The 27,278-nt window shown below is 32.5% G+C and overlaps 1 protein-coding gene across 1 annotated transcript in view; it reads right to left on the bottom strand.

Annotated features, from left to right (window-relative positions):
- Window positions 1–5,730: 5,730 nt before the first annotated feature.
- LOC126887292 (uncharacterized) overlaps window positions 5,731–27,278 on the bottom strand; it is a 53,087-nt gene continuing 31,539 nt past the window's right edge. Inside the window, exons 2-3 of the mRNA XM_050654701.1 lie at window positions 23,044–23,216; window positions 5,731–6,203 (exon numbers count right to left, since the gene is read on the bottom strand). Coding sequence (XP_050510658.1) covers window positions 5,901–6,203; window positions 23,044–23,216 — 476 coding nt within the window. The 3' untranslated portion in view covers window positions 5,731–5,900. The remainder of the gene's footprint in view (window positions 6,204–23,043; window positions 23,217–27,278) is intronic.

The raw sequence follows: 27,278 nt of genomic DNA, 5'->3' as shown, positions 1-27,278 counted from the left end.
AAATATTGAAAATCAAAATGTTTATCTGATGAAAATCGGTCCGGGTTAGCCGGACTTCCGGGTTATCGGGGGCCGACTTATCGGGGTTCCACTGTATACCAAAAACACAGACATCCAAAGTGAAAGTTATTCTCCAACACCAAATTGTTCTATATGGTCCACCTAATGTTCAGAAAAAAGTCACACCATTTTGAGCGTCGGGTTTGGGGGGGAGAGGGTGGTGAAATCGGTGAATATAAAAAGTATCGAAAACCTCCACTTTTCACCCTCCGTTACTCTGGAACAGTTGATTTTATAACAATTATGTATAGAACCTTTTTTGTTTTAAATTTTATGTAGAACATTATTCTATAGAACATTCCTTACGTTACAGCATAGTTTTAGAAATATTGACGAAAAACTTAAAAAAACTACTAATTTACCGACTTCTCCCCCATCTCCCCCCCCCAAACTGGACGCTCAAAATGGTGTAACTTTTTACTGAACAATATGTGGACCATTTAGAACAATTTGGTGTTGAAGGAAAACTTTTACTTTGGATGTCTAGGTTAGGCTTTTTTTGGACCAATTATACTATACTACCTCCGTAACTTTGGAACCGTTCATTTTAGAAGGGTTATGCATAGGACCTTTTTTATTTCAAATTTAATGTAGAACAATTTTGTGTAGAAGGTTGTTCATGCTAAACTGCTTAGTTTTAGAAATATTGACGAAAAACGTAAAAACTACGAATTTGCAGATTTCTCCCCCCTCTTCCCCCCAAACCCGACGCTCAAAATGGTGTGACTTTTTTCTGAACATTATGTGGACCACATAGAACAATTTGGTGTTGGAGGATAACTTTCACTTTGGATGTCTGGGTTTGGGTCTAACTATACCATACTAAAAATAATGATTTTTTTTAAACCAAAATTATTCAACGCGGAGTCAATCTAGGCGAACCACAGCAAACACATAGGTATAGCTCCCGCGGAAATTTCAAGCGTATCTGTATATTTAAATAATTACATACAAAAAAAGAGTGTACTTTGTAAACACGTAAGAAGTTATACTTCTGTTATTATGATTTCAACGAAATAAATATATTTTATTAAACAGTTTAATTGTATTATTATTTAAATATTAAACTAATTTTCTAAACAAATTTTTCATTTTCTTTTCATTATATTTTAATATTTATTATCCTATTTCTAACGAAGACTAATCCAAAAACACAAAATTTATAATAATAGTTATTTATAAAATAGTTCGTGAAGTATGCTTTTTGCGAAGGCAAGCGATGTTTAGAGCACGAGCGACAACGGAGCGAGTGCTATACATCGCGTAAGTTCGCAAAAAGTACTTCACGCATAGTTTCATACAATATTGTATCTATGATGAACAAATAAAAAAACTGCAACTCTTCGTCATTGGAATTTATTTCTATTCTACAATTTTTAGAACTTTGACATTTAAAAATTCTAACTTCTTTCAAACCACAAAACTGTCAAAACTTTTGTCGTAATTTATTGCTCATTATGTCATCACCATAGCAACGAGAAAGTTAAGGATATTTGATTATATGAAACTGTGTCAAAACAGTGCGAAAAAGTAAGTCCCATTTAAAATACATTGTTACTTCACGCACACTTTAAACACTTCACGCACTGCTATCTATAATGACAGTTTTCACAAACTAAAAACTTATACATAATAAACTGCTCGTCAAAACTGAGGGATATAGAAAATTCTCTGAATTTTTATAGTAGATTTTTTCGTGAACTGATTAACGGATTCCGCTATTTTTTTTTTATTTTAGCCTTTTGTTTTTGGATGTCCCTGATATCTTTAGAAATAAAAAAAATAAACGGTTTTGTAATTTAACATGTGTTTTAACCAAAACAAAAGTTTGAGACACCTTGTACGGAGAAAAAGGCACAAAGGTGAGTATACCTCGATATTTTGTTGTAGTCTCATATTTTGTGAATATTTTATTTTTTTAATTTCTTTGATATCTTTAATAACAAAGAAACTAGACGATATTACTCTTTAATATGTGTTTTAACTGACGATATGCGTCACATCACACATGTGAAACATAGAAAAACATATTAAAGAGTAATACCGTCTAGTTTATTTGTTATTAAAGATATGAGAGAAATTAAAAAAATAAAATATTCAAAAAATATGAGACTACAATATAATATCGGCGTATACTCACCTTTGCGCCTTTGACTCCCTACAAAGTGTCTCAAACTTTTGTTTCGGTTAAAACACATGTTAAATTACAAAACCGTCTATTTTTTTGTTTGTAAAGATTTCAGGAACATTAAAAAAAAAGCATGTTCACAAAACATAAGACTACAATATTATTCTGATGTATACTCACATTTGTACCTCGTTCTCCCTACAGAGTGTCTCAAACTTAACACAAAAAAACATATTTTTTTCTTCCACCCGGTATAAGTACAAAAAATAAGTTTGAGTAAACCTTTGCACAACTGTGTAAATACTAAAGAAAAGGCTAAAATAAAAAAAATAGCGGAATCCGTCTGTTCGCGAAAAAATCAACTATGAAAATCAGCAGAATTTTCTATATCCCTAACTTTTGACGAGCAGTTTATGACAGAGTAGATAAAATATATTTACTAAAAACACCAATATATATTTTTTTCACACTTTATTTGCATTGATACACACGTAACTTGAAAGATTTAGCAACTAACTTTATACTGGCATACAGACATACTGTCTATGCCTATGAACGTAGTTCATACTGTCGTTTTTATAAAAATTCACTCTCAACAATTTTCTCAATGGCGCATAAAGAAGTATAATTTGTAACTTCAAAAATATTAAATAAAATATATTTCCAGAATTATCATTTATCTTTCCTAGCAGAGATTGAGAAAATCACACAATACAAAGCACTGAACAATAGCCTGTTAGAGGACGTGGTGAACCATTTCAATAACCGCCGAGCAGACAAGACAAGTGCTTTTATTAAGTCAACAAACATCAAACGTCGGTCGGTATATCCAATCGGAAATAACAGAACAATAGAAGCGGCGGCAACGTTACGGAAAACCATAGAAACAATGGCAAAATAAATTGTAGGAGAAGGGTTACAAAATATAAATGCGTTAAATGTGTATTGTGAAAAGTGTCAATAAAAATTTGCGTTTAAAAAAAATGATACGCAAAATATATGATGATAAAACTAATCCATAAACATTAAGTACATACTGCTGAAAAGAATTAAAAAAAAAATATTGTAGAAACATCTGGCGGTCTAATAAGTAACCTCCTTTGCCCGTTGGGGCATGGCGACCTCACACAAAACCATTAATTCTAGAAAGTCTAACCTTTTTTAAGAAAACACGTCAAATGTCAGCGTGATGCGGCTATTAGTATATTTTTGACAGCTGCATAAATTTGACATGTTTGGGAAAAATGATGCAAATGAAGAAAAACAATTTTCGCTCTCTCATTATTATTTGAGCAATAAAACGAAACAAAAAAAGCTGGGTAAATATTATGGAACTAATGCTCATTCCGACTACACTGTCAAATGTATGGCTATCATATTCATTCCTGTCCGCCATACAATAAATAATAAATAAATATAAAAGGAATACAAACAAATAGAGTAGAAAAACATTAGGTAAGTATTCTAAAACGTTTAATTCAAAAACAGTGTTTCAATAAAACATTCATACAACATTCAATTAAACTGTATCTACTTAGGATTCCGTCCTGCTGTAATGAATGATAGCATGAATGAAGGATAGAATGAAGCAGTGAACGGAGGAGCGTATGTACCCGCGTTGCAGTAATTGTGCTCGTCGCAGCAAGTTATGCAGGAAAGGAGTTTGGTGCGTTCGCCGATGACGATGCAAGCCGGTTCGAAGCTCTCGATGCAGTTACGTTGCAGGAGTCATAACGTCCATGAGTACGTTGATAACCAAATCATGTGTAGTCAGTCTAGATGATTATTAACTGTGATAGACTACTGATTGATGGTTAATCCTTTGATTATGTTGTTTCAGGTTTAACTCGTGTGGGAGGGCTGTGTAACATGTCCAGTTCTTTTCAGTGTAGAATGTTGGATGCTTTCATCATTATATTATACTTACTTGTTGGTAAGTTTTAAAATAATATAGTAATTTGTTGCTAACATTATGATATGTTTTCTCTTGAAGTTTAATTCCTTATGAATTTATTGCTTAAAATTCATCGGTGTCCTATATTTTTGCAGTTCTTAGAATTCAGGTTTTCTTGTTTCCTTTGTGTCAAATTGTTAAACTCTCAGCTAATTATTATCTATACATATGTTATCTGTTATTGCTCCATTAGCCCTATCCATTTCCCCCTTATATCGTTCCCGACTCTGAGCAACAAGTTCTTCGTATTTTCTTTGTATGAGATTGAATTTTACCATCTTGAGTCAACTCTTGGTCCACCTAAGGATAACATCGTCCTGATCTTTTCTTTTTTGCCGTTTTGACTTGTCTTCCCCCGATCGTTATAAATGGAAGGACACAGCCAGACCGGCAAAGGCCGAGGATTATAATGCCAAACAAAAGAATTACATTTTACACTACCTCGTATAAGTACGGTCCTATCTCTTAGGACATATATCAATAAAACATTCATAAAACATTCAATTAAACTGTACTTACGATTCTGTTCCGTTCTCTTGTAATGAATGATAGATAACCACTTGGAGTTATACGTCATAAATAGTTTATTTTTCAATTAAATTAGCCCGCCGTTATTTGCGACAGACCTTAGGCCGCTTCGTCTCTTGTATTTCATTTTCAATTGCTAGCTGGAGGATAAAAGTGATTATAATTAGAAAGGACGACATTCGACAAGAGGCGATCCATGAAAAGGAGTTGCCCGCAATGCAGTAATTGTCCTCGTCGCAGCAAGTGATAACCAATCATTTGTAGTGAACCCAGATGATTATTAACTGTGATAGGCTACTGAGTACTGCTTGTTGGGTAGTCTTTTGATTATTATGTTTAGAGCCAATTCCAATTATAAAAACTGTGTTCCACCAGGATTAAATCGTGTGGGGGCTGTGTAGCATGTCACTTTTTTTTTCAGTAAAGAATATGAGATACTTTCATCATTATATACTTGCTTGTTGGTATGATTTAAAATAATGTAGTAATTTGTTGCTAGTCTTATGCCATTTTTACTTGAAGTTTAAACCTTTATGAATTCATTGGTAAAAATTATCTGTTAGCTGATCAATTATCTATCCATCCTTTACCTTATATTGCTTCATTAGCTCTATCCACACCCCTTATATCGTTCCCGACTCTGAGCAACGAAGCCTTCTTATCTTCTTTGTGTGAGATTGGATTTTACCATCTGAAGTTAGCTCTTGATCCATTTAAGGCTAATATTGTCCTGATCTTTTCTTTTTTGCCGTTATGCCTTTTCTTTCCTCCAATTGTTACAAATGGAGGATATAGCCAGACAGGCAAATACGCATTCACGATTAAAATGCCAAATGAAAGAGAGGAAGTAGATTTTACACTACCTCGTATAACATTGCAAAACTGTATTACAAATGCCGCACCCGGTATATGTTTTGACGTATATTTGTTTTTGTACCTATATATTTGTATTTGTGTTTGTAATGCGTTCATTTATAACTACTATATTGTCAAAGTGTGCTATACACTAAATAATAAAAAATAAATATAAAAGGTATACAAATAAAAAGAGAGAGAAACATTATGTAAGTATTCTAAAACGTTTAATTCAAAAACAGTGTTTCAATAAAACATTCGTAAAACATTCAATTAAACTGTACTTGGGATTCCGTTCCCTTGTAATGAATGATAGATAATCACTCGGAACTCTACGTCAGAAATAGTTTATTTTCCAATTAAATTAGCCCGCCGTTATCTGCGACAGAGCTTAGGCCGCTTCGTCTCTTGTATTCCATTTCCAATTGCTAGCTGCAGGATAAAAGTGATTATAATTAGAAAGGACGAAATTCGACAAGCAGCGAACGCTGGAGCGGAGTTGCCCGCGTTGCAGTAATTGTGCTCGTCGCAGCAAGTTATGCAGGAATGGAGTTTGGTGCGTTCACCGATGACGATGCAACCGGGCTCGCAGCTCTCGATGCAATTGCGTTGCAGGAGCCACAACGTCGGCTTGCCCGTGACTTCGTCTGTGCTGGTCGACATCGATATCCTTTGAACCTGGAACAAAGAACGGATTATTCCCTTCATCTAATTCAATTAAGATGTATTTAATAAGAGATCGTTATTTAAGTAGCTACATCACAAACTAGCTTTTTATTTCTTAGGGATGGAGGGATTACGAGCCCCTTTCCATTGGTTTAACTACGGAATGTACCGTTTATGGTTACCATAAATAAATCATAATTTATATACTTTTATATACTTTTCCATATTAACTAATATAGAATTTATAAGGAAAAGCCACTTTTAGCATTATGACAAATTAAAAATAGATTAAAATGGTTAGAAGAGAGTTAAGATTGGACACATTCATGATGGGATGCACTACAATTAGTGTTGCCCAAAATCGGTCTTGGTCTTGCAGTCTTGGTCTTGTTCTTGCGTTTTTGCAAGACCAAGACCGCTTTATTTTAGCAAGACCAAGAACAAGACTGACAGTGCAAAACTTGAGCAAGAACAAGGCTAATCCTGCGAGACTCTTGCGTCTTGCAGTTCGGTTTGAGTGTCATTTTAGGAAATATAGTAGTTCGCGTATATGCTTAGAGACTATCAGACGCAAAAAAAATATGTAACAAAAATTTGGAAAATTGGACTTATGCGCATTATGAACAATAGGGATGTTCACTAATTTTTAAATATAGTTAAATTCAATAGATTACAAGGTATATAAAAACGTAACAATCATAAAACTGTTTAAAAATGTATATTTTTTAAGATAAATGAGTTCATAATGTTGATTTTCTTGGAGGCTAGAAAAACGGTACCCTGCAGCGAGGCTACGGTCTGTGACGTCAGAAGTCGTAACGTCTTTGATCGACGACTAGTTTTGTATACTTATTTACGAAGTGTATTTGAATGTGCGCAGTTTTTTACGTATTTGATTATTAAAAATAATTAAAAATGAAGCCAAATAAGTGGTGTTTTGTTTCCGGGTGTGTAAATACATCAAAAAACAGTTCTGGCAAGATGTTTATGACCGTTCCAGCCAATTTAAAAGAGAAAAAGAAATGGTTTGTTGCAGCTAGAACTTAAAATAACTAACTTAAAGAACTAACTTAATAAAATAAACATTATAGAAGTTTTCCAGAGACTTTCGGCCCTTGGTAATAATGTAATTGTTCTTTCTGCATTTACATTTTTCAAAAATACTTATTAGTTTTCTCAGAATTCGAAAAAAATTAATGAATTAAAATAGCATTAGACCAATATTTTGCACCTACCCCCTTAAGGAGTAAATGAAAAAGTTTCGGGACCTCAAATTTGTATTCCTTAAACTGGGATATTCCTAAAAACGGGATTCTAATAATACATACAGTAAAAGTAAACCTTGAAATAACTACATGTGGATGTAGGTATGACTTTATATTACATTAAAATCATTAATAATTTAGTGAAAAGATTGGTTGAAATGAAAATGTATAATACCCAAGTTCAAAAATATTTTTTACCTTGGATCTAGAGTTGAAAAGGACAGAGCAACATTTAACAACATGCATCAGAAATATTTTCACCCATTGCGACATAATATCTCTCTCACTAAAAATGGGGCTGCTAAAATGTTATTATTTCCGGTCTTGCTATATGGCGCAGAGGCCTGGACAATAATGGAAACATTAATGAAAAAGCTAGAGGCATTCTAGATGTGGGTGTACCCATGTATCCTCAGAATATCCTGGCGACCCACACCAACGTACAGGTATTGCGTCGAATGGGAAAACAAAAAGAAATCTCTTTTACAATTAAGAAACGAAATCTTAAATATTTCGGTCATCTCATGGGGCATAATAAATATCGTATACTCCAACTGATAACGCAAAGTAAAATAGAGAGCAAACACGGACCCGGAAGAAAAGACACTCATGACTTAAAAACTTACGCCAATGATTTGAACAAAAATCGATCGAGTTATTCAGAAACGCCGCAATGAAATTAAAATTGCCATGATGATAGCCAACGTCCACAACGGACAAGGCACATGAAGAAGAATAAAAATATTTTTAATACACCTAACCAAGGTAAGGTAATAACCAGCCAATGTATGTATACAATATGCATGCATACAATGCATGCATACAACTTTCTCTATTTTTTTTGTGGAGTATTAAGCATCTATTTTATTAGCTTAAAGAAGACATGGAAAATTATATGGAATATACACTCAGTAAAGCTGTGGTAGATTTATTTTTTTACAAGATGCCAATAAATCATACACCATTGTTACATCTACACTACAGTCGGTAGTTGATCCGAATCGGCTTTCTGAAAACCTTTTTCCATTTTATTTGTTTATTTTTGTACCACCCAAAACATGTCCTTACAAACAGTCTACCCACTTTAAACTAAACAAATTCACTATAAAACTCCACTTTAACCCTGATAAAACAAGAAGAGAACAAAATAAAATGACCTGAAACGTCAAACAGGTAAACAATAACACTATGAGAATGGCGCGCGCTTGGGGTATGCAACTGGTGACGTCAGGCCAATAGAGAAGCGTTCTTGAAATTTAAAATAATGCTAGATTTCTAATAACGATTTTTTATAGAAAGGCTTTTTCAATTTTGTTGAAATTTTGGACAATTATTCCTAGGGTGTTTCTTAATCGTTTTACATGTTTGAAATGACTTTTTAATTTTTTGTGAACATCCCTATTAAATAAACATACATAGCGAATCACAATATCCAAAAGAACACTTGACATAATTTGACACGTACTCTGAAGTCATAATAAATTATTACAATGTAAAAATAAAATATTTTGTAATATGTACATCCTTTCCTAGCAGACGACGCCTTTGCTCTGAAATTTATTGTAATTGTCTAGTTTTTGAGAATAGCTGTCCTTTCATAAAATAATCTTGTGTTGTGACGCCGACCGTGATATCCTATTGAAAATTTTTAAAGATATCTAAAGTAATAAAAAATATAATACGATACCCACTCAATTGTTTTTCCTTATCAGTTAGTAGGATTCTATATACTACATCGGAAGACTATACATCGTACTTATAATCTTTATGCAGAGTATGCAATTTTATTATATCAATGGGTCAAACAGAATTCCTTTCTATACAGAGAATATTCTTTAATACAGTCAGGGTTTATATCATTTATTTGGTTTTTTGTGTTTTAACCATATTTTAGCATATGTAAGGTTATTAAATGCAAATGTTTATTAAGAAACAGACTGACTCTCGTGGGACATGGGACATGGTAGATAGCTCCGTTAGTGAGAGTATAGGCAGGGATAGTTTAGATCGTGGGTTCAAACCCCACCCGATGTAAGTTGTTTAGACATTTAATAATGTTGTTGGTTTTTATTATGTCTACAGGGTGAGGCAGACAAATGGCCTATTAGAAATATCTCGAGAACTAAAGGCAACAGAATCATGAAATTTTGAACGAAAGGGTTTTAAAGAGTGATCTATTTAATGAAAATATTTTCATCTATTTCCTACTTTCGGTTATACCGAAAGTTGCTTACAATTTCCTTTTTTTAATGGGACACCCTGTATATTTTTACATTTTTAAATTCTCCTCGATGTCTTCATTGTTAAAATAAAACGTTTTGTATTGTTATATAGAGTAGTTTAAAAGATTTACTTTTTTTTCTTAATTTCGTTGCAATATTCACACCATGTAGAACTGTATTAGTTTGACATCAAAAACTCTATTTATGTTCAAATGATTTTTAATATAGTCTACTATTGTTAATAAATTATTGTAAGTATATAAATTTCTAATTTTAGAATACAGGGTTTGTCGAAACTCGGAATGAGTATTATGAGTTTTCTTAAATGGAAGATCCTGTATTTTAATATTATAATGAAATGATATGTTATGGTGCGAATGATTCTACAGGGTGTGAAAGTTGCTACGAAATTAATAAGAAAACGTATCTCTTAAAATATCCTATATAACATTACAAAAGAAAACATGGAAGAGAATTCAGAATAAATGTAAAAATATACAGGGTGTCCATTTAAAAAACGAAGTTATAAGCATCTTCCGGTATAACTGTAAGTAGGAAATAGATAAAAATATTTTTATTAAATAGATCACTCTTCAAAACCCCCTCATTTTAATTTTCATGATTCTGTTGTCTTTAATTTTCAAGATATTTCTAATAGGAAGTTTACCTGCCTCACCCTGTATGTTAAGTCAAGCTGAAAATGAACATATACTGTTACCTTGTTCTAAGATCTAAAGTAACGTTTAATAAATAGCAATATGCTGGTGAGTAACTGCAGACTTGCAATACTCTTGCTGCAAGACCAAGACCAAGAACAAGACCGGGAGTGCAATACCAAGACCAAGACCAAGACCAGGTGTGTTGGTGCAAGACCAAGACCAAGACTTTCTATGTCTCGTCTTGGTCTTGCATTTGGGCAACACTAACTACAATGGAGTGATCAATCCAGATTGACTGATTCAAGGTATGTTGGAGACAGTAGGAGTCCCGTTATATAGGAAAAATTAAGCTTTTTTAGCCTGACCGTCTAAATCGATTAACGTCCAAATTATTTTTTTTTCAAATTTAAAAATTTTCTTCTACTTCTTCTTGTTTTGTTTTAATATTGTCTAGCCATCGTTTTTGTAGTCTTCCTCTAGTACGACTGTGCTCACATGGTTTCCAGTGTACAATGCTTCTCTTCCACCTTTCGTCGTTTTGCCATGCCACGTGTCCTACTTAGTTCCATTTCTGCGCATAATTATCAGTTATTAATTAATGTTGTTATTAATAAGGAAATATTCATAAAATTAATTTTCATCTTTGCATTTTTGAAATATGACCCGACCTATAAATTGGGTGTTAAGGTTAATTGAGCGTTTGACACTTCTTAAGTGACACAAACACTTTATAAGTGTTTTTCTATTCTCATACTATAATATATCAATTATGATGTCACTACCTGTATCATAATGAACTTCATTATGATATTCTATTTCTCATGATTATCTTTCAGTGCGTCACAGTTTTTCGATTTCTTTCTAACGTATTAAATTGTATATGACAGAAAAAAAGGCACGTCGTTGATTACTTTGGTAATTATTCTAGTTCGGTGATTATTCTAGTTGTCGATAGATGGTGCCATAATAAAAAAAATATTTTTTTTTAAATTAGATAATAATATTACAAATATAATCTGTATAATTTATAAGACTATACAAATCAAAAAAATACCATTTTATAAATGCAAGAAACGCATTTGATTTGTTTTTATTCCAAATTAAAAATAAAATGTGACAACTGTCAGATTTAACTAAAATGCCATGTTAGAATAAATGTCGTAAATGTGTATTATCACGGACTTACCCTTTTTCCTATCATTTGTTACGCACTGAAAAATGATCATGAAAAGGACAATATTCTTGTTCTCATGATCATTTTTCAGTGCGTCATTAATTATGACGTCATATACTGTATTGGGTGTGTCGAGACTTATTTCATGTAATTATTGACGAATCTGACAGATGCCAGAATCGTACTTTAGATGAAAAGCTTGTGGAATTAAACTAATTAGTAATTTAGTAGATTTGATTTTTACACAATATGTTAACATGTAGGTATTTTTTATAAAGGGGAATAAAATTAAAAAGTAAACAATATTGTTAATTAAATTTATAAATATAGAAACATTAAAAAATGACACAAAACTATCCATAAACTGTGTTTTTATCTTCTTCTCTAGGTGCTGTCTCCGCTTAAAAAGTTGGTAATCATCAGAGCGATCTTTATTTCTGAAACCGCGGCTCTAAATAATTCATTGTTATTACATCCAAACCAGTTCCTAAGGTTCTTCAGCCATGAGTTACGTCTCCTTACTATGGATATTTTTCTTGCATAATGACCTGGAGTATAAACTAACTTCTAACGAATTAAATTCTAAACCAAAATACAAAACTAACTTTTAATGAACTAAATTCTAAACCAAAACACAAAATATGTACAAAAAAGTTGTGAAACACAAGGGAAGTCGAATTCGAAATTTCAAAATGACAGGTACACAAAATACTGACCTGAATAATATCCGTCACTTGACTCTTTGACACTTCTAAAAAATGGCCAAAATGGACGAAGTTTTCGTCAAATGTTCGTAATACGTGTATTTGATTGGCTAGAAAAAACGCGCATTCTAAATATCAACGAATCAAACGTAGGTTAGACATCTTATGTATATAACCATTGTAATGCTGCATTATTTTTGTGTTTAATCATGGAGCTACCTCTTTTTCCGTCTCATCAAACTTAATGCATTAGAGAGAAATCGAAAAACTGTGACGCACTGAAAAATGATCATGAGAACAAGAATACAGATTTTCATTAAGATACAGATTTTTAACCAATAAAATCGCGATATGGCATTCGCGATAAAGGTGGTACGCGCGCAGTGACCAATGGCCAGTCAAATACATGCGTTTCGACAGTTCTCAATATGTAAACAAACTGTCAAACTGACAAACTACTTAATTTGTTACAAAATTAATAAATTTGAACATATTTTTTGTTGTGAATGATCATAGAAAAATAGTGCATACAACTTGCATTTAATTATCATTATGAAACTCGTACTCTATACGAAACTTGCCGCATACGGCTCGTTTCGTATCCCTTATACTCGCTTAATAATGACCATCATTAAATGCTCGTTGCATAATATACTATTAAAACTTACCACAATAATTGGCAAACTCACACAGACGCTATCATACTTCAATGCCAATGTCATGATAAATACAGAAAAATATTTACAGAATAACAACTACTATTTCCTTATAATGTAAAAATCCAGTATTTTAATAAAAATTGTGAAATACTCTGCACTAATATGATATAAATAAAATGTTAGTGGAAATATATAGTTTTGTTTTATAATTAAATAAAATGTTTACATTTGTATAGCGGAGTCCTCTTTTGTTGAATAAATTGACTTTTCCACCTATTGTACGTGTCGTGGCGATTTTTCATTTTACTATAGAGAAAAATTAATACATTGTCACTATAAAAGCTTCGCTTCAAACACGGTACACGATAAGTGTACCGTGCTAACCTGGCTCCTTTATCCGGGCTTTGGACCGGCAACAGTTCTGTTTAGTTACTCGATCCACCCAACACTACTGCAGCGGAGTTGTAGCATGTAGCGGTATCAGTATTTAATAAGTACAGTATTTCTCATGATCATCTTTCAGTGCGTCACCGTTTTTCGATTTCTTTCTAACGCATTAAATTGTATGTGACAGAAAAAAAGGCACGTCGGTGATTACATTTCGTCGGTGACATTTTTATAACATTTATTCTAGTTATTCTAGTTGTCAATAGATGGCGCCATAATAAAAAAATATTTTTTTTTAATTAGATAATAATATTACAAATATAATCTGTATAATTTATAAGACTATACAAATCAAAGAAAATACCATTTTATAAATGCAAGAAACACATTTGATTGGTTTTTATTCCAAATTGAAAATACAATGTGACAACTGTCAGATTTAACTAAAATGTTATGTTAGAATAAATGTCATAAATGTGTATTATCACGGACTTACCCTTTTTCCTATCATTTGTTACGCACTGAAAAATGATCATGAAAAGGACAATAATAGAAATAAAATACCTTGGAATTACATTGTCAAGCTACGGAGACCCGGACAAAAAAGTGAGAAATCAAGTAGGTACGAAAAGCAGATTGGCAGGATGTCTTAATAACACTATATGTGTCAAGCATTGATAAAGCCAGTGTAAGACCAATAATGACATGTGCACCAGAAACAAGACCCAATAAAGCTACAACAAAAAGACTATTGGAAACTGCAGAGATGAGAGTACTGAGAAGAATTACAGGAAATATGCTGAAAAATCCAAAAAGAAGTAAAGACATTAGAAGTGGACACTAAATAAAAAAAAATCGAATAACCAAATAAGCCGAATTGGGGAAACACGTGTGGTCAAAATAGCACGAGATAAATCACCAATCGGTAGAAGAAGTATCGACCAGTATCGACCGACCGCGCAAAAGATAGACTGACAACCTTCCATAGAGGTATATTTATCCGCTAATGAACAAGCATAATTGCTTATAAAGAGGAAAAAGAAGAAGAAGAAGACTTAAAAACAACAATTGTAATTAATAAGGCAGTTTACTTTATGTTAAAGTGAATTATGAGTGCGAATTAAAATCAGCAGAGAATAGAAATCTTGATTGCGAAGAATTAATTTACATCAGATATACCAAAGGCCTATTAAAACTACTCCAAAGCTCCTTTAATAAAATAAATAAAATGCGGGGTATATCATATTTCCCTAAGAATCTAATTAAATTCTTCTAGTTCTTATTAAAATTCCTTATGGCGCCGTTATATCAATTACCATCGTGTTTTTCTCGGAGGTTCGATGGTTTCCTTATCATTTTAGAAATTTATTTCATTATCTTGGAAAATTTATTACAGGTTTGCTTAGCTGATAAGAATCGTAAAATGTTAGAAAATACTTGCAATAGTGTAATATACAGGGTATCCCGAAAAGATTGGTTATAAATTATACCAGATATTCTGGAGTCAAACATAGTTCGATTGAACCTTGGTACAAATGTGCCCATAAAAAAAGTTACAGCCCTTTGAAGTTACAAAATAAAAATCGACTTTTTTTCAATATATCGAAAGCTATCAGAGATTTTTTATTTAAAATGGACATGTATTATTCTCATAGGAGGAGCAACTTTAAAAATAATTAAAGAGAAATTTCTGCACCCCATAAAAATTTTATGGGGGTTTTGTTCCCTTAAACCCCCCCCCCCCCAAACTTTTGTGTACGTTCATAATAATTCATTATTGTGGTACCATTAGTTAAAAACAACGTTTTAAAACTTTTTTACCTCTTAGTATTTTTTCTAAAAACGAGTTTTTATCGAGATGCAGCTTCTTTTTAAATATATTTACATACAAAGTCACCTTTTATCGAGATGTGGCATCTTTTTTAAAATATACCTAAAAGTGTACATTATAAATAAATTGTCAGATTATAACAGGTCTCTGTAATCGTACTTAACCATACAAGTATGAGGTGGATTCGAAAAATATTCAAAATATCTCGATAAACACCGGCTTAACGAAAAAGTAATAAGAGGCAAAAAAGTTTTAAAAACACTGTGTTTAACTAATGGTGCCACAATAATAATTTAACTGGAACGTACACAAAAGTTTGGGGGGGTTTAAGGAACAAAACCCCCATAAAATTTTTATGGGGTGCACATCGCACACATCTTATGGAAAATATAATGTCAAATTTATACGAATAGATGCGTTTTAAATTAACGGTCAAATCTTATCATTGCACCAACTCTATATTTTCAATAATAAGAGCAGAAATTGATATAAATAAATCTGAAATCAAATGGGTACGTACATAAGTTAGAGAGAGAAAAAATATTTTAAAATACCCAAATTGTTGGTACTCCATAAATCAGCGGATTAGTTTCACTAATCCGCTTAGACCCAGCGGGGTTTAAGCTCTTGTGAATAGCACCCAGAGCAATAGTAATTGTAACTGACACTTTTACTGACTCAAAAAATGTGATTTCGATAAACTTTAATTGCAATTTGCGCCGTAATTAATCATAATTAAGAGTTGGCGCAATGATAAGTTTTGACCGTTAATTTAAAACGAATCTATTCGTATAAATTTTATTGAATTTGAGTGACATTATATTTTCCATAAGATGTGTGCGATGTCCTTTCTCTTTAATTTCTTTTTAATTTAATAATTTTTAATTTAATCTTGCTGCCATAAGAATGCCACATGTCCATTTTCAATAAAAAATTTCTAAGATTTTTTGATATATGAAAAAAAGTCGATGTTCATTTTGTTACTTCAAAGGGCTGTAAATTTTTATTGTGTGCACTATCGTATGTAGGTAAGTGAGGTTCAATCAACCTATTTTTGACCCCAGAATCTGTGGTATAATTTATGACCAATATTTTCGGGACACCCTGTATATTTGTGGAAAAATGTATAGGCGTGCATTGTTTTTAGTTTTTAATGTTTTCGTCAACAAATTTCGTCAAAACTAAAACAACTTTAAGAAAGAAACGACACTTTTATTGTCCTTAAAAAATGAAAGAATTACAGATAGACACAGAAAAAGGTGAGTAACAATATTTAGAAATCATCATCATCATAAATGGTGAATTCTCTACAGATCTATAAAAGAGCCTCGGCCTTCCCAAGTCTATTATGCCAGTCAGTTCTATTCATTGTCAACTGTTGCCAGTTTGCTGCGCCTATTTTTCTACCATCCTCATCTACAACATCCTTTCATCTGAGTTTTGGCCTACCCCTATTTCTATTTCCTACAGGTTGTGATATAAATATTGTTCTAGGAGGGTTGTTCTGCTGTGATCTTGCTAGATGTCCTGCCCATCTTAGTCTTCCTATTCTTATAAGAGATATTACGTCTTTACCCCCAAATATATGCTTATATCTGTGGTATATCTAGCAGTCGTACCTACCTAATCCTCCAAACACCATTTTCACAGATGCCACCGAATATTCCTCTTAGAATCCTTCGTTCAAATATAAGAAGAAGTTTTTTATCTGTCTTGGAAATGGTCCATGTCTCCGATAAATATGTCAACACTGGTTGTATAAAGGATTTATAAATGGTCATTTTTGTTTTTTGACTTAAGTTTCTGCTTCTTATATACTCCATCTAATTTACTTACCATTGCACGTCATCCGCGTCATAGCCCGTGACGTCACATGCTACCAACACGAAATATTTAGGCGGTAGGTGTGTTCTTTTTTAGAATCCTTTTGCCCAGTACACTGGAATTACAGCCACTAGACATATTTTATTATATACGCGTAGAAATAATATTTGAAGATTTCTATTAATGTTAACTTAAAGAAATACACAATAATATGTTTCGTTTAATTTGAATAAATGGATTATAAAGCGTTTTATGAAGCACATTTGTTCGGAACACACTGTAACTGTAATCGAACGAAGGTGACATTTTGGCATAAATTGGTAACATTTATTTGACAGGTGCGGTATTGACACTTTAGATTTGTTTTTATTGTTTACTCTAAGTGTTTGTTTTATTATATTTATTGTTTTTATTATTTACTTTAAGGTAAGGTTATAACTTAATTCTAGTTTTCTATTTCTAATGTTTTTATTTATTTACATTGAATATTAATTTGTTTTGTTGTATAATCCAGGTTTGCAATAATTATGTGATCTATTTGATTTAAAATGGAATCAGGATTTTTTTATACTTTTGCAACAATGTCAACTTAGATCTCTGACATAGATAATGACGTGCAACGGTAAGTAAATTAGACAAACTGTATGTCTATTCAGTCTAAAATAGCATTTGTTTGCTAGAATTATCCTTCGCTTGATTTCTTCCGTCATGAAGTTCTCCTTGGTGATAAGGGAGCCCAAGTATGTGAATTTGGCCACTACTTCAAAGGTAGAGTTATCAACCGTGAATTGGTGACCAATGATTCTGGCTTTATTGTTGGATGTTGATGCCATTATCTTAATTTTCTCCTCATTTACTTGCAGAATTAATTATTAAAAAAAAATAAAAATTATAGGCACAGAAGACAAACTGGAGAGATGGAAAAAAATACATTCATACACATTTTGACGACGATAGATCTTGTCCACCACCATCCAAAGATTATCGAATAAATGAAATATATTCATAAATAATCAAATAAGAGAGTATTTATGCAGTAAAAGCTCAGAAAACGGAAAATCCTTCTGTTTAGACAATATCAATGTCGAAAGTAAATATCCCCAAAATCCTTATTTGTACCCTATATTTTAACGTACACGTGATTAAAAAGCTAATTTTTAAATTTTGTCACTCAACTTTTGCGATTTAATTTTGCAATTCATGAATCTGAACCTTTTACTTAAAAAATTCAAAATAAACCTCGTTTTCAGCACCATTAGTGCGGCAGATTCGTGCAAATATTATAAGAATTATGCATTTAATGATAGAAGCATATAATTTGGACCACATATACTACACATACAAAGGTTAAAATTTAGATATGAGGCCATCTCAGATTTTGCCTTTTACAAAAATGGTGGGCATTCAAAATGGCGACTATACATAATATGTGACTAATTGGACGATAACTTTTGAACAAAAAGGCCGATTTCAACCAAATTTGGTATCTAGGTTCTTTCTTGATGAGTAAGATCGAAGTCTTGAACCGGAAGAATCGATGTACCAGAAGTTGTGTTTTTCCTGATTTTTATATAAAAATATATTGTTTTTCTTTTCAATTCTTTCACCCTGTATATATTAATTTTTCAAAAAGCTAATACCGGCATCGAAAAGAGCGTAAAAATATTTTTATGAAATATTTAGAACTTTTTATTTATGTTAATTACCATGTAATAAAGTCATAACTTATCTTCACATGTACCTATGTGCAGCAGATTCATGCAAATATTATAAGAATTATTGTGCATTTAATGGTAGAAGCATATAGTTTGGACCACATATACTACACATACAAAGGTTCAAATTTAGATATGAGGCCATCTCAGATTTTGCCTTTTACAAAAAAGCGGGCATTCAAAATGGTGACTATACATATGTGACTAATAGCACGATAACTTTTGAATGAAAAGTCTGATTTTAACCAAATTTGGTATATAGGTTCTTTTTTGATGTATAACATAGAGCTCTTGAACTGGAAGAATAGGTTTACTACAAGTTGCGTTTTTCCTGTAAAAATATTTTTTTGTAAAAATATGTTGTTTATTTTTTCAATTCTTTCACTCTGTATATATTAATTATTCAAAAAGGTAATACCGACGTTGAAAAGAGCGTAAAAATATTTTTTAGGAAATATTTTGAACTCTTTAGTTATATTAATTACCATTTAATAAATGAATAACGTACCATCACATGTAGGTACTTATGTGCGGCAGATTCGTGCAAATAATAATATAAGAATTATTGTACATTTAATGGTAGAAGCATATAATTTCGACCACACATACTACACGTACAAAGATTCAAATTTAGATATGAGACCATCTCAGATTTTGTCTTTTACAAAAATGGCGGGCATTCAAAATGAATCTGCCGCCCATAGGTAGATGTGAACATACGTTATGCATTTATTAAATGGTAATTAACATAACTAAAATGTTAAAAAAAACATTTTTACTTTTCAATGGCGGTATTGCCTTTTTGAAAAATTTATATATACAGGGTGACAGAATTGAAAAAGAAACAATATATTTTTACATAAAAAACAGTAAAAACACAACTTTTGGTAAACCGATTCTTCCGGTTCAAGACTTCGATCTTATTCATCAAAAAAAGAATATATATACCAAATTTGGTTGAAATCTGACGTCGCGTTCAAAAGTTATAAGTCACATATGTATAATCGCCATTTTGAATGCCCGCCATTTTTCTAAAAGTAACAAAAACTGAGATGGCCTCATATCTAAATTTGAACCTTTATATGTGTAGTATATGTGGTCCAAATTATATGCTTCTACCATTAAATTCACAATAATTCTTACAATATTTGCACGAATCTGCCGCACATATGTGCATGTGAAGATACGTTATGCATTTATTAAATGGTAATTAACATAACTAAAAAGTTGAAAATATTTCCTAAAAAATATTTTTACGCTCTTTTCAATGGCGGTATTAACTTTATGAAAAATAATACATACAGGATGAAAGAATTGAAAAAAAAAAGAATATGTGTGTGTACTTTGTACGCACGTAAGAAGTTATACTTATATACAGAATAAAACACACACAAACACATTGAAAAATGCCACAAATGATTTCTGAACAATAATTGTTGGAAAAATTTTAATTAAATACGTATTTTATTAAAAAAAATTATATAATAATATACTTACAATCATAAAATGTATAAAAAAAAATAAAAAAATAAAAGTTTGTATTGGGGATTGAACCCACGTGCTTTGTGTTCAAGTTCCAGCACCTTTGGATATCGGCTGCGGGGACATATGCATTATACTGGAAGATAGAGCAATTGAACAACTTGACACTTCCGAATTTAACCACATTAGTTTGATGTCTACGGAATTCAAATATTACAACAGAGCAAAACAGAGCAAGAAAACAATATTAGATGAATATTTTTAGAAATTTTGTTGGTTAGGTAGGTAGGTTTATTTTACATTTTCTAAATAGGTTATGTAATTTTTTATTGCAATACTGAAACATTTACAATTATTATTACGTAGCTGTTGCTTTTAAAAACTATTTAAAAAGTCACTACAATTATAAACTTTTTTGTTTCTGTCCTCACAACAATAAAATTATTATATTATACATTTGTTTACCTCCATATTGAACAATTATTATTGACAGATCATTTCAACACCCAATCAGAGCCCGTATAACGACTATTACCATACTGTCAGTGTGCGCATGCGCGCAGATTAATAATAAATAATCACCCTCAATCGCGCCTAAAGAAGTATAACTTCAAAAAACAACATATTTTTAAATAAAGACCAGGAAAAACAAAACTTCTGGTAAACCGATTCTTCCGGTTCAAGACCTCGATCTTATACATAAAAAAAGAATCTATATACCAAATTTGGTTAAAATCTGACGTCGCGTTCAAAAGTTATCGTGCTATTAGTCACATATGTATAGTCGCCTTGTTGAATTCCCGCCATTTTTGTAAAAGGCAAAATCTGAGATGGCCTCATATCTAAATTTGAACCTTTATATGTGTAGTATATGTGGTTTAAATTATATACTTTTATCATTAAATGCGCAATTTTGTTTCACATATCGGCAGAAACATAAAGTAAGCCAAGAATTAGCCATTCACCTGGTACCACCCATGGTCAGTATCTCGAGAAATAAGCGTTTTTTTGTGTGCCGCTTGTCTATAAGTGAACTACTATAATTATTATGCAAATTAAGTGAACTATTATTTTTAATAACAATAATATTGATAGCAAACAAAATACCGGAAGTGTTATTTATAGCTCCATCTCATTAGAACTCGACCAATTTTACATATTATTATTCAATCTGTTTTGTTTTATGGAACGTATTATATTTGAAATAATGATCACCAAATTTGATTACTCGTGCTAGCGTTGTGATTAATGGTTCAAACAATATTTAGAGTAAACTAATTTGCTGGAAAATTAGTCATAATATACACAACCTATTACCTACATACAGTATGATGCAAAATTATGGAATAAATTCATGATGGCTACTTTAAAAAAATCTTAAAACACGTCAATTTTAGTTTTGAAAGGTTATCAATTGCTATAATATAAATTGGACATTAGGTCATCAGTTTTGGCTCAATGACGTAATCGACGATTTCCTTAAATACGGGACAACTCATTTAAAAGGTATCCTAATCAGCTTTGCTCCACATCCCTGAAAAACTGATAATACTGTTTAAGGCTGCAAGGCGTAAAGTTGTTTGCAAAGTCGAAATACAGGGCGAATAATCACAGGCGTTTGAAACGCATGTTGGGTTACGACAGGGAGATGCGCTGGCGTGTCTTCACTTCAACATAGCTCTGGAAAAGGCGGTCAGAGATGCCCGAATAGACAACAGAGGAAATATTTTTAATAAATCATCCCAAATTTTGGCATATGCAGATGATGTGGACCTAGTTGCTCGCACAACAAGCAAGCTAGACGAAATGTATACCACCTTCTCAAATGTCTCAAAAAATATGGGCCTGCAAGTAAACGAGGAGAAAACTAAGATGATGGCATCAACACCCGACAATAGAGCCAGAAACATCGGTCACCAATTCACGGTTGATAACTCTACCTTTGAAGTGGTGAACAAATTCACATACTTAGGCTCCCTGATCACCAAGGAGAAGCAGAAACTTTAGCCCAAAAACAAAAATAACCATATACAAAACCCATATACAACCAGTGTTAACATATGGATCAGAGGCATGGACCATTTCCAAGGCAGATGAAAACCTTCTGCTTATATTTGAACGAAGGATCCTGAGGGGAATATTTGGTGGCATCTGTGAAAATGGTGTCTGGCGGAGGAGGTACAACTACGAGGTATACCCCAGATATAAACAAAAATTTGGTGGTAAAGACGTAGTATCTCTTATAAGAATAGGAAGACAAGTAAAAATTAATACAGTTTTGGCTTCACATTGAAACTGAATAAAAATGGTCATCATCATCATCATCATCCAGCCTTCTGCATCCAAAGTTGAACATAGGCCTCCCCTAATTTCTTTCAGTTTTGTCGATCTTGGGCTTTCTGCAACCAATTCCCAGCAATCCTTTTGACGTCGTCTGTCCATCGTGTAGGTGGTCTACCTCTACTTCTTCTGTCTTCTCTGCGTCTCCACACTGTAATTTTTTGGGTCCACCTCCCGTCCTTCATTCTAGCTACATGGCCCGTCCAATTCCACTTCAGTCGTGCGACTCGCTCTATGACATCTGTGATGCCTGTCCTTCTTCTGATTTCTTCGTTTCTGGTATATGGTATACATTTTTGTTTTATTTATTATTAATCCCCTGGTCCAACGTGTTTACTGTATAGATATGTTTAATACACTTTCACTCTGAAAAATATCAAATGATTTTTTTTAATGATTAATAATTTTTTAATGCACTAGATTTTTTTGCATTCTTCTTCTTTTTGGTGGTTTGACTGCTCATCGGCAGACATTTTTCGTGTAGCAGTGTCAACAGCTACAATAGTTATTTGGATCGCTAACCTTCGAAGGGAGACGGCACACTAAGAAGAAGATAATCAACACACTAAAAAACAGTGCACACTTTTTACCTGGCATTTTTTCTGTTCTCTCGAGCATTTATGATGCATGCTGGTATAGTTGTTGCCATCCATCTCAAGACATCGTTCACCATCCACCATCGTATTACATTTGTAGCACCACAGATCATGTTGTTTTTCTGTGGCTCCTTTCGTTTTGTGGTGAGTCTCGCCTAAACTTTTACCTGAAACAAAGAACGAAAATAATTGTTCTATATAATCATATAGGATAAAAATTTTAACCTGTAAAAGTTATGCTAGTTAGGCTTGTTATGATAGTTAAATAAAGCTAGACAAATAAAGAGAAAAAGGGGAAGATTAAGAGCAAGGACACACCAGGTGGCGCGCGTCGAGTCGACGTCGAGGCAGTTTAAAACACATGGCGCGGTGTAACAGCGGCAGCTATGCTACGATTTAAAGTATTTGTATTTCGTTGTTGCCAAATTTAGTCGCGTGTTGGCTGCTGTACGATACGATGTCTTAACGATTTGTCTTTTGTAATAAATGCAAGTTTATTTTACCTTCGATTAAGGAAAAAAGAAACGCAGATATTGGATACATTCTATCATAAAGGAACGAAAGTATAAGGAATTTTTATACATTATATAACTAAATTAATATAATAAAGGCACAGAGAAGTTTTTTAATTTTACAAGAATGTCTAAAAAATCTTTTCAGGAGTTACTAGTAAGTACTAAAGAGCCATGTTCAAGAAATAACACCGTTATGAGGGAAAGCATATCACGTAAGAAAAATTATGTATAACGCTAAGAGGCTGTCCATTCTATGGTACGCCACTGAGCAAATACAGGTGTTAAATTATTGCCCCTTTATTATACCCCATTAATTGGGAAATAGTGATGTTTCACAAATTAATAGGTATTAACAAAAAAATTATTCAAAATAAAGTCAAAGTACGTATCGAGAAAGACGAAAACCAGAATATACAAAACCGTAATAAGAGTCACAGATAAAACAGTCACCTACGGATGTGAGACATGGTGCTAAATAAAACAGAAGCAGAAATGATACAGAGTTGAGAACGGAACGTACTGAGAGCTATTTTCAAGGGAAAGAATACACATACAGAAGACGGTTGGTATAGAAGCACCAATCAAGAATTAAGGATGCTTTACAAGGAACCAAGTATAACAAGATACACAAAGTCATAAAGAATCAGGTGGGAAGGTCATGTCGAGGGGATGGATAAGGAAAGAATGCCAAAGATGGTACTGCTACGAAGACCAATTGGGACTAGGAGACGAGGTAGACCAAGAAAAAGACTGCAAGAAAGTTTCAGGAATATATAGTATCGATGGAAATTATACACTGGAAAGAGAAGGCGAAAAATAGGATATAGTGGAGAACCATGGTTCAGCAGTGTTTACATAATAGACGTCAAATAAAATTATATTGATAAGTTATTAGCATAAACTGTATTATGTAAAATTGTAAATAAACTGTTTTTTATCTTTATTTTTATGGAGTCAACAATTTTATTTTTATTAAAGTCAATCCTTCTGACAAATAACTCAAGTCAAGCCAAACTGGTCAATGGTTACAGATTTGAAAATTCTGTTTGACTGTTTGTGAAGTTAGGTTCAAAGAGTTTGAAAAATAATTTATTTAGTAGATTACTTTTTTCCAGATAGAAATGTACGTAACTAAGTTGCCCTTTAAGCTATACGATAAAAAAATTAAAAATACAATGAATCCCATATAAAAAGAATTTGATATGGGAGTAAAAAATTCAAGTAAAAATATAGTTTGAGCAAGTAATTTCCATCATTAAATAAGATTTGGCAACACTCACAACAAAATTCGCTAGAAAACAGCTCAAACGTCTGTGTTGTACCACGATACACGCATATATGATATGCAGTCGAAGTCGTAAAACCGACTGGCGACATATGGTTTCCAGGATGGGTCGCGGGAGCGCCGCTGCAACGAAAATTTTAAGAGCGTCTGGTGTGTGTCACTGCATCAAAGTATAGTAAGGGATGCGTCGCTTTCGACATCTCAGCGGGGGTTCAGTCGACATACGCCGCCCCGTCTGTGTTAGCGCTAAAGGTTTCAAAGGCGTCGATTGGATTAATGGAGCTTTACAAACTGTGACCAGACAGATTTTTGAAGTTATACTTCTTTAGGCGTGATTATGAGTGAATGTAAATGTGCGTGAAATCATCAAAAATTGTTGGTGCTAGGCGCAGATACGTTATACGTTTGCTTTGATTGGGTATTCCAATGACATGTCAAAAATTTTTCAATATGGCGGCTGTGGTTAAAGAATGTGTTGTCATTTTTAATCTTATGGTTATGGTTGTTAAGTTGTGTTTTATAGATTGTGAGAACAGAGACAAAAGTCAGTTTATAATTGTACTGACTTTTTAAATAGTTTTTATATGTATTTTTGGACTTACTAATATAGAAAAAAAAATGAATGTGTGTGTACTTTGTACGCACGTAAGAAGTTATACTTCTATTATATGATTTCTTAAAAATAAATATACTTTAAACAGTGTGTTTTAATTTCTTTTACACAACAAACTAATTTTGTGCTTACCGCTTTCAAAAAAATAACAAAAAAAGTATAGGATTGCTCCGGATTCGAACTCAAGACCTGTCGATCTCTGGCCGAATGCTATACCAAATACTCTACGAGGACTGTGTCTGTATCGGTTCGGACGTACCTAATGACAATTCAGGGTAACAAACAGACAAAGTGAACTATAATAGATATACAATAAAATGTTTTAATAATACTCATCTTACTCCTGAGGAAGACAAATCCAAAGACACAAAAATTATAATAAATATATTTACTAAAAACACTAATAATATATTCTTTTCACGCCTTTTTTTGCACTGATATATTTATATACTTTGTCTAATTTACTAACCGTTGCACGTCATCCGCGTCATAGCCTGTGACATAGCATGATACCAACACGAAATATTTGGCGGTAGGTGTGTTCTTTTTTAGAATCATTTTGCCGAGTACACTGGAATTACAGCCACTAGACATATTTTATTATACACGCGTAGAAATAATATTTGAAGATTTCTATTAATGTTAACCTAAAGAAATACACATTTCATTTAATTTGTATAAATGGATTATAAAGCGTTTTTATGAAGCACATTTGTTCGGAACACACTGTAACTGTAAACGAATGAAGGTGACATTTTAGAATAAATTGGTAACATTTATTTGACAGTTGCGGTGATGACACTTCATATTTCTTTATATTCTTTACTATAAGTATCTGTTCTTTTATATTTATTGTTTTTATTATTTACTTTACTAGAAAAAGATCCTCTACTATAAAAATATAAATTTCACCTAATTTTATCACGACTTGGAATAATCGAGGTATCTGACAACTTTTTTAGTTGTTATTGTAGACATATACAAAGAAACCTATCGGCTCCTCCCAAGAGTTCGGAGCCGTTTTTTAATAATTAAACAATGCAATGCAAAAACGCTTGCACTGCAAATCTTAAATGATTATAACTTAATTCTTGTTCTCTATTTCTTAAATTTTTATTTATTTACATTGAATATTAATTTGTTTTGTTGTATAATCCACGTTTACAAAAATCTATTTGGTTTAAAATGGATTCAGGATTTTTTTATACTTTGGCAACTATGTCAACTAAGATCTCTGGCGTAGATAATGACGTGCAACGGTAAGTAAATTAGACATACTGTACATAACTTGAAAGATTTAGCAACTAAACGCCATACTGTCTGTGTGCGAATGCGCGCAGAATTATGAAATTTTACTCTCAATCGCGCCTAAAGAAGTATAACTTCAAAAAGAATGGGTGTGTACTTTGTACGTACGTTAGTGCATTATTATATAAAGTTATACTTCTATTAAAACTATGTAGAAAATCTGACATTTCTTAGATTTTCTACGATTCCTCAAGGGAAAAGCAATTGCTGGAACGCCCCAGTTTATCAAAAAAATGACGGATTAACTTTGTGTTTCCAGAATTTACCATTTTTAATGATTTTAAAATTTGACGAAAATACAGCAGAAAGTCCAAAAGTTAGCCCATGAAAAAATTTAGTCCTGTCGCCAGGGGGGGTACAACGGCCTCCTTAATTCAGATGGACTTACTCAAGTTTTTTTTATATATTTTGACCCGTAGAATACGAATTTTTTGGGTAACAGTTGATCCGGATGTCGATAAGATTGTTATAGACAAAGAACTTGAGGAATTACATAACAGCGATTTCT

This window comes from Diabrotica virgifera, chromosome 6 (assembly GCF_917563875.1).
Source record: "Diabrotica virgifera virgifera chromosome 6, PGI_DIABVI_V3a".
Lineage (NCBI taxonomy): Eukaryota > Metazoa > Arthropoda > Insecta > Coleoptera > Chrysomelidae > Diabrotica > Diabrotica virgifera.
Note: the sequence above shows the minus strand (reverse complement) of the source record. Positions and strands in the feature narration are given on the sequence as shown.